Here is a 9167-nt window from a genome sequence, read left to right as displayed (position 1 = left end):
ACTAAATATGAATAAAATGACAAAATTTTGTGCAGGCTTGGGGAGTAACGGAATACATGGAACGGCAAAAATGATGTTGGCAAGCTGTTTGGATTTATTTTCATTTTGTTACTGTCGCATTTTATGTTAGTTTTGCTGGAGATCAAAGCCAGGAGAGAAAGCTTACCACGTGTTGTGAGTCATCATTTTATTCATATTTAGTTTCTTTTGTCTTTTATTAGTATATTTGGTATTGGAGTAATCCAAAAGTAATTGAAAGTAATCAAGTTAAAGTAACCCTACCCACCCAACCTTGATTAAGAGAAAGCTGCTATAAAAAAAAAACCTCAAATATAAAAATTCCCAAGATGAAAAATAAAGTCATGCCAATATATTCGAGAATCAAACAAATGTATAATTCAAATAAGTGAAGTTGATAATGTAAAAACGTTTTTTGAAAAACAACAGCGTATCATGTACATTGCGGGTGGCGGCTATATAATAACAGACGTAAAGGTACGTCAACTGTGATTGGTCCCCATTTGGCAAGGGTCCAGGTCACCTGACGTATTTCCGCCAGTCTCGATCAAGCGATCGCAGCATCCGTATCCGCTGTATGGATGAACCAAATTTCTGCTAGGTGTTAGCCGAGAGAAGGCAAACGTTTTACACTACTGTCGCCACCTCGTCGGCCCGCAGGCGGGTAGGCAAAATGCGGCGTATACCCGGCTTCATTGGCGGTGGTTTTGGGCCGTTGCTGGCCGCCCTGGCGTGTCTTTTAGCGGCGGCCGCCGAGTCAGCCACCGAGTCCGCTCAAATGGATGGAGCTCCGCCTTCTAAAATAGGCAAGAACATTGACTCGTATTGATTATTTTTTCAGAACGCTGCTGCGCAACAATTTCAGGATTCTAAAAACAGAGTCCTATAAATAAATCTTAAATTTCTATTCCACATCATGTAGTCAACATTCTCCATGGTGAATTCCCAACTGTCTGGAGCGTGATTTTCAACTACTAAGCAGTTCTCACAGCCAATTTGCTTAGTGACGTCATCAGAGGCCTTCTGGAGAAGAAGGTGCAGAAAGTTGAATATCTGATTCATAAAGAGCAATTAGGTTTTCATCCATCCATCTAGTATCTGCACCGCTTATCCTCAGTAGGGTCGCGGGGGTGCTGGAGCCCATCCCAGCCATCCTCGGGCAGTGGGCAGGGGACACCCTGAACTGGTTGCCAGCCAGTCACAGGGCACACAGGGACAGACAATTCGCTCGCTCATTCTCACCTAGGGACAATTTGGACCGGCCAATTAACCTGACATGCATGTTTTTGGAATGTGGGAGGAAACCGGAGTGCCTGGAGGAAACACACGCAAGCACGGGGAGAACATGCAAACTCCACACAGGAGGTTCAATCTCATGACCTCAGAACCGTGCCACACACGCGCTAACCACTGCGCTGCCGTGCTGCCCGCAATTAGGTTTTCGTTGTAGGTACCTCTCATTAAAGTAAGGTGATTACATAATATTAGTGGGAATATAGCTCACGCATCCTTTAACCGCCAGGGTCATCTGAGCACCACTCCCTGTGGTGTGTCTTAGGCAAGAACAGCCATCCCTGTCCAGGCTGTTTTTCGGGGTATGGGTTTGCTCCCTCACCAGAAACAGACTGGTTTTCATGGTTACCAGTAGCAGGATAAGTCTCCTGATCTGACTCAGATACAGCACCTTCATCATCTGGTCTCTGTTGTTCTTTAGTGTAAGTTGTCATCTGATTCATCAATCACATGATTTTGGTGGGGACGCGCCTCTTCGTCACTTTGGTCTCCAGGAACGGCACAGGATGCAACTAGTCTTTGAGCTGTCTTGGGGACACGTACAATGGCCCAGGTGGAACTGGAAGAAGTAGCAAGTGAGACTTTTATTAAATACAAACAACTGACCAATAATTTATATTTGCAGGAAAACATTTTCCTGTTTGACTCGTGTTTATTTGTATAATTCTTAATTCTAAAAGGGCTGCACAGGCCATTATTACAACATCCCCTGATTTGAAACCTTCATGAGGGCAAGGAAAACCTAAAACCTCAGTGAAGAAAACTTGAGGTAATCCCCTTTCCAGGATGACCGGGCTTCGATCGATGTTGCAAAGGCATCACCAGACAATACATAATCATCATCAACACTACATATAAGTAATGTCTATATGACAGCTTCCTGTCCCAAAATCTTGACTGATGCAGCAGATTCTAGGATCAAGTGCTGGTACGATGGCTCAGAACGGATGTACGTTCGAAATCCAAGCTCATCCTTCTCCTTCAAGGACACAAAGACAAGAGTATGAGGTCAACATCACTCACAAGCTATAGAATATTATTGTGTCTTAAACCTAGACTTAAGGAATTCCTCTGAGGTTGCAGATCGAATATCAGGTGGAAGAGAATTCCACAACACCGTGGGCCAAAGAACACTCTCGAACCTGCATATTTCTTCTTGGCTCTTGGAACCACTAGTAGACCCCCATTTTCCATAAATCTTTTGTATCCTTTTGTGGTTTCAGCGGTGGTGGGCGCAGGCATCGGGGGAAGCGCCACAGCGCACTTCCTGCGGCAGCACTTCGGGCCAGAGGTGCAACTGGACGTGTATGAAAAAGGGGAAGTGGGCGGCCGCTTGGCCACAGTCACCGTAAACCGCAACCAGTATGAGTCCGGAGGCTCAATTATACACGCTCTCAACCTGCACATGCATGACTTTGTCAAGCAACTCGGTGGGTAATGGCCACACACGCTATTGCAAGGTTTTGTCGTGATCGTGTGCGTGTGTGCGCAGGTCTAAAGCAGCGTCGCGGCATTTCGGGAAAAACGGCCGTGTTCGATGGGGCGTCTGTGGTCGCGGAGGAGACCGACTGGTACCTCCTGGACCTTTTGCGTTTGTGGTGGCGCTACGGCATCAGCTTCATCCGCCTGCAGATGTGGTTGGAGGAGATCATGGAGAAGTTCATCAGGTGTCATTTTTTTGTCTGTTTGTCTACTCAGAAGATTAAGAATATATAACTTGAGTGTTGTTATATGTTTAGGATCTACAAGTACCAGGCCCACGGTTATGCCTTTAGCTTGGTGGAGGAGCTGCTTGAGTCATTGGGCGGGAGCGGATTTGTCAACATGACGCGTAGGCCGCTTTCCGATTCGCTGCTGGAATTGGGCGTGTCCCAGCGCTTTATTGACGAGGTGGTGGCACCCGTCATCAGGCACAACTACGGCCAGAACGTCAGCATACCTGCTTTCCCAGGTCGGACCAAACAAACTCCTCGCCATGCTTCTAAGATTGTAAAAATATATTACTATTATTATCTAATTTTCGTTTATAGGCGCTGTGTCCCTGGCAAGTGCCAATTCCAATCTTTGGGCGGTGGAAGGCGGCAACAAGTTGGTTTGTGAGGGCCTGCTCAAATTGGCCAACGTCAACCTCATGCAGGCGAGGGTCACCTCAGTGCGAACAATCCTCTCGGGTAAAAAATCGCAGGAAGTGAACTTCCTGTATGGCCACATTTACTTCCTGTCTGCTAGTCCGACTTGACTTTGTGATCCAAACTAACCATCAGTAACTGTGTGTCCAATTGGATCACTTTGATCTCTGTGTGAAGGAACAATATGCACCAATCAATCACTTATCAACCAGTAGGTGATAAGCTCAAGCAACTAGGTTTGCTTCTTGGTTGAATAACATTTTGTGACAAAATAGATGACAAAATAGATGATAAAATAAACTGCAAAATACATGATGAAATACACGTCAAAATAAATTCAGTGGCTTGCGGAATTATTTGCCCCCCTTGAACTTTATGACCTTTTGCCACATTTCAGACTTCAAACGTAAAGAAATACAACTGTAATTTCTTGTGAAGCATCAACTATAAGCAGGGTTGGGTAGGGTAACTTTAACTTGATTACTTTCAATTACTTTTGGATTACTCCAATACCAAATATGCTAATAAAAGACAAAATAAACTAAATATGAATAAAATGATGACTAGCAACACATGGTAAGCTTTCTCTCCTGGCTTTGATCTCTTTGATCTCCGGCAAAACTAACATAAAATGTGACAGAAACAAAATGAAAATAAATCCAAACAGCTTGCCAACATCATTTTTGCCGTTCCATGTATTCCGTTACTCCCCAAGCCTGCACAAAATTTTGTCATTTTATTCATATTTAGTTTTTTTTTGTCTTTTATTAGCATATTTGGTATTGGAGTAATCCAAATGTAATTGAAAGTAATCAAGTTAAAGTAACCCTACCCAACCCTGACTATAAGTGGGACACAATCATGAAATGGAACACACTTTATTGGATATTTTAAACTTTTTCAACAAATAAAAAAACAAAAATATGAGTGTGCATAATTATTCAGCCCCTATACGTTCAGTACAGTAAACTCTGCCCAGAAGTTCAGTGAGGATCTCTGAATGAGTCAATGTTTATCTAAATGACTAACGAAAAAACATGTCTGCTGACAATAGCTGACAAGTGGAAGTCATTGTTGATTATTTCTATTATCAATTGAAAATGTTGACTAATTGTTACAGCCCTAGTTAATTTATTTATAAGATATATACAGTGGAACCTCTATTTGGAAATTTAATTCCTTCTGGGAGAAGCTTTGTAACGTGAAACATTTGTAAGTAGATACACCTTTTGAATGTAAACCCTCTAATCTGTTCCAAGCCCCACAAAAGTATATTTTTCTAAATAAATCATAAAAGAGCGTCAGAACATGAAATAAATACATATTTAAATTAGATTTGATTAAATTAGGAAAAAACAATGAATAAAGGAAATACTAAAAATATCCATTTACCCACTAACTGGCCTCTTGGTTTATTGGTCCTCAGCAGTGTATTTTGGCTCGCGTTTCTTGAAAAAATGATCCAATGAAGTCTGCTTTTGCCGACATTTTACGATCCATCAGAATGGCAGATGTCATCAGCAATAGCCCCTCATGTCAACACCATTTCTGGATGATTCCTTTCCACAAATTCTGAGACTATGGAAATTTGCCATAATGTCTTTAATTTTGGATGATGGAATATAGCTGCATCCTTCTCCTTGTCATCTCTGAACTCCTCCTGCACTTTGTTTTGATTGCCAGAAAAAGTCTCTTAGTCATCTTTTCTCCTTATCCACTTTTCTGCATGTCTTGTCCGTTGTAAATGATAGCTCCTCGTAGCGGTACCATACGGTAGACTATTTACAGAGCCGGAAGGGGACATGAAGAGCATGCCGGTCAGCACTCTGGGAGCGGCAAATGGCAGCGCGTATTCTACTGTATTTTTGACTTTGTATCCTAAAACACCATTGTAACTAGAGACAATATTTTTGTATGTAGAGACATGTGTAGGTAAAGGTACCACTGCACAGTGTATTTGTAGGTACAGTGGAACATCGGTTCTCGACCATAATCCGTTCCAGAACCCTGTTCGAAAACCGATTTGTTCGATCACCGAAATCATTTGTCCCATTAAAAAATAATGTAAATCGTTTTAATCCGTTCCAACACCCTGAATGTTTACCTTGAATATTTAACGTAAACTTAAAGCTAACCCAGGCTAATCGTACGTTCGCGTTATCGTAATTTTCCGTACGAAAGATTACGCTAACATGAACGTGTAAAATTGAAAAAAATCAGGTCGTTTACAAGTCATTTAGCACCCGGGTCTCCACAATAAGTGGTGAGCGGTTCATTAAAAAGGGGGCTCTGTTCCAACACCCTCAATGTTGGGCTCCGTTCCAACACCCTGAATGTTTACTGAATGTTTAACGTAAACTTAAAGCTAACCCAGGCTAATCGTACGTTCGCCTTATCGTAATCTTCCGTACGAAAGATTACGCTAACATGAACATGTAAAAATAAAAAAAAGGATAAAGAAAAGAATTATGAATAGGATTTCTTACCTTTGTGGTGGTCAGCAGAAGGCGTAGGCAAGATCAGCAATAGTTGTACGCACTACTTTTCTTTTTTCACCTGTAGCAACTTTGCTGCTTGCACTGACTTTCTTTGGAGGCATAATTAGGGGCTAAAACACTTGGTACACCTATATTAAAAGCGAAAGCAAAACGAAGCACGTCCGCACGGATAACAGTTGGTCACAAAAAGAGCGATGTACAACCGTACCCCGCTCAGCATCGCACCCTAGCGTACACACTCGCGCATAACCGGCATTCGAACTCCGATTTTTTGACCGAACAGCGAAGCAAGAATTTCTCGAAATTTTTGGTCGGACTCCGATTAGTTCGAACTGAGAGGCGTTCGAGGTTCCACTGTATTTCTATATTTACACATTTATTTCTACACCTGACAGGATCGGTCCTCCAGTGTCCAGGTGCTGCTTGAGTTTACCCATTGCATATGTGACCCATCCTTTTTTCCCCAGAAGATGGCGCTCTCCGGTACGAGCTGAGCCTGGCAGGCGAGGAGCAATCCACAGGGATGTACGACATGGTGGTTCTGGCGGCGCCGGTAAGGTCGGGCGGCATATCCTTCGTGGACTCGGCGGCGCCCTTGGAACTCGGTGAAGGCGAGTGGCAGGGCACGGTAGTCACGCTGGTGCACGGTTACCTCAACACTTCGCTCTTCGGCTTCCCCGACGCACGGCTTTTCCCGTATGCCGGCGTGCTTACCACCTCCTCGCCAGCGCTCTTTTTCAACAGCGTTGCAGCTGTTCACCCGGTAGACGTGCCGCCGGGCTTCCGTCGCAAGTGGGCGCACGAGGCCGGCGTTTATAAAGTCTTCTCACCTGAGGTTCTCACCAGGGAGCAGCTTAAGACACTTTTCAGGTAAGTTCAAAGCCGACAGGCTTGGACAGATTTGCGGTCACCATGTGACCGGGATTTGTATGGGTGCTTGAAACCCTTGAAAATACTTTTAATTTTCATGTTGTGTTTTTCTCTGTGATGACTAGCCTTACTCTTGATTTATTTTGCTAACCATTTGGCAGTTAATGCATCTCAAACCTAGGCCTTCAGTTCCAGTTTGAATTGGTGATATTCACAAACGACACATTACTAATTATTAGCCGGCCTTTGAATGTAAAATTTGGCCATTAAAATGTGTACAAACCTCTGTGACACCACCTCCTTTCTTTCCAGGTCCTACTACTCGGCGCAGGTGACGGAGTGGCAAGCGTACCCCCGCTACGGCAGCGCCACTGGCACGACGTGGCCCTCCGTGGAGCTCCTACCTCACCTTTATTACCTGAGCGGGATCGAGTGGGCGGGCACCGCCATGGAGATGAGCGCCGTGGCTGCCAAGAACGTGGCTCTGCTGGCCTACCACCGCTGGAACGGGCGCAAGCTCAAAGTGGACCACAAAGACCTTCTTCGTGCCGTCAAAACCGAGCTCTGATTTTCCTGTGCCTCGTTTAGTGGACGCTTATGACCGAATCCCCGTTTGCAGGCAAGAACTTACTGGTATGTTTTTGCTACTTTTGCTCAAATTAAATAGGTTGATTGCTTTTTTTATAAAATACAATGAAAAAATGGTCTTTTTTTGTAACTGGATTGTCATTGAGGTATATTATTTATTAACAGTACTCAAATAAACTACTCATTTTAAAGTATTTCATAATAAATTGTAGTTATGAAAACCTTTATTATATATTATTCAACCAACTTGGTGGCCTGGGAGGTCTTTTGTTTGAACATTTGCCAAGACTTCCAAAATTGGTACCTGTTGCTTCCCTGCTTTGGGTTGGAATTAAGGGGTTTGGTCACCTAGTCACTCCCAATAACAGGTGTTGCGACTTTTCGGTTGGGTTAAGTGAGGGGGCTGGGAATACCCTCCTTTAACAGATCTCCCAGAAAGAGTCAAGAATGCAAGATTGTGAGTGTGATATTTTTCCATCTCTTTTTTTTTTTCATTTTAACAAGATCTACAATTATATTTGAACATGCGTTGTACTGCATATGTAAAAAAAGATTGTACCACACAAAAAGTTTAGGTAGAGGATTGTCAAATGAAATAGGATACAAATGCAAACACAGACAAGAAAACCCAAACTAAGTGCTCGTGTACGGTACTTAAAAACAAAAACCCAAAAAATAAAACGAAAATGACAGCGTCAGGCACACATATATAGGAGGTTTTTTTGGGGTTTGAACAATTTTATTGACACTATTAACAGCAAATAAACAATGTGAGGTTTGAACAATTTTTCTCGGCAATCTTAACAGCAATTAAGCATATTCACAATTTCGTTATATCTGACAATATGACGTTTTAACAATTTTTTCCGACATTTTTAACAGCAATTAAACACACAATTTCTTTACATCATATCCCAACAATATGAGTTTTTATCGACACTTTTAACAGCAATTAAATGCATTCACAATTTCATTATATCATATTCTAACAATATGAGGTTTGAACAATTTTTATCGACACTTTTAACGGCAGTTAACCAATGTGTAAAGGGCAATACTATTGTGCAAGGGCATATCTCTGTCTTCTCAAGTGGGATTCCATCCCACCCTCCCAAGCAGCATCCTCCAGTCCTCTGCCCGGGATGCCCAGATGGGTCCTCTCCCTTCTTACTTCTACCTTCCACAACCACCCGAATAACCAGGCCGTTGCTGCCGGGACCCCCACAGTGGATCTCCGGTTCCCTCCTCCGGGTGGGTGCAGACGATTCTTCTTTATGGCTGCGTCCTAGGCTTGCCGCTCGCAGAATGTATGGTATCTGCAGCCGTTCGGAGCACAGCCACGGGGAGGGATCTGCCTGCACCTCCTTACCAGCAGGTTTCTGGAGGTCCAGATGGCGTCTTTGATGGCGACGAGAGGGAGCCAGTCCTTGACAAAGTCGTTCTGTGACTTTTTCGACCGACTCACCCCGTAAAGCACGTACTGTGCGTCAGGGACCTCCCCTGCTGGCAAGTCTGGGAAACTGTTTCAGGATTTTGAAATAAGAAATTAGGGGAAGCCATTCTTGGAAGAATTGCGTGGTGGATCCTCTCTAAAGTGTCCTTGGTAATGGTGTCCTTGAGCCACAAAGAAAATGAAGGGTATCTTGGTCATTTCCAATGTAGTAATAAACACCTCCTCGCCAGTATGAAGGCTATAATATCCTTTTGGGTGGAATTCAATGAAAAAGGAGTGTTCTGTTTTATCAGATTTTGCTACTAATGGAGAAGGTAG

General features: G+C 43.4%; 1 protein-coding gene across 2 annotated transcripts; it reads left to right on the top strand.

The window, feature by feature from the left end:
• Positions 1-551: 551 nt before the first annotated feature.
• pcyox1l (prenylcysteine oxidase 1 like) lies at positions 552-7590 on the top strand. 2 transcript variants are annotated; one of them, XM_088320997.1, is made up of 7 exons: positions 552-824; positions 2535-2741; positions 2804-2978; positions 3051-3262; positions 3342-3482; positions 6409-6808; positions 7121-7590. In XM_088320997.1, the coding sequence occupies exons 1-7, from the start codon at positions 692-694 to the stop codon at positions 7374-7376; spliced, it is 1524 nt and encodes a 507-aa protein (XP_088177123.1). In that variant the 5' UTR covers positions 552-691; the 3' UTR covers positions 7377-7590. The 2 variants fall into 2 exon arrangements, with proteins under 2 accessions (XP_088177123.1, XP_088177122.1); XM_088320996.1 differs by having other exon boundaries at positions 6406-6808.
• The last annotated feature ends 1577 nt before the right edge of the window (positions 7591-9167 follow it).

Source organism: Urocampus carinirostris, chromosome 17 (assembly GCF_059441175.1).
Source record: "Urocampus carinirostris isolate Australia breed hairy pipefish chromosome 17, RoL_Ucar_1.0, whole genome shotgun sequence".
Taxonomy (NCBI): domain Eukaryota; kingdom Metazoa; phylum Chordata; class Actinopteri; order Syngnathiformes; family Syngnathidae; genus Urocampus; species Urocampus carinirostris.
The sequence above is the reverse complement of the archived record's forward strand: the minus strand, read 5'-3'. Positions and strand labels throughout refer to the sequence as shown.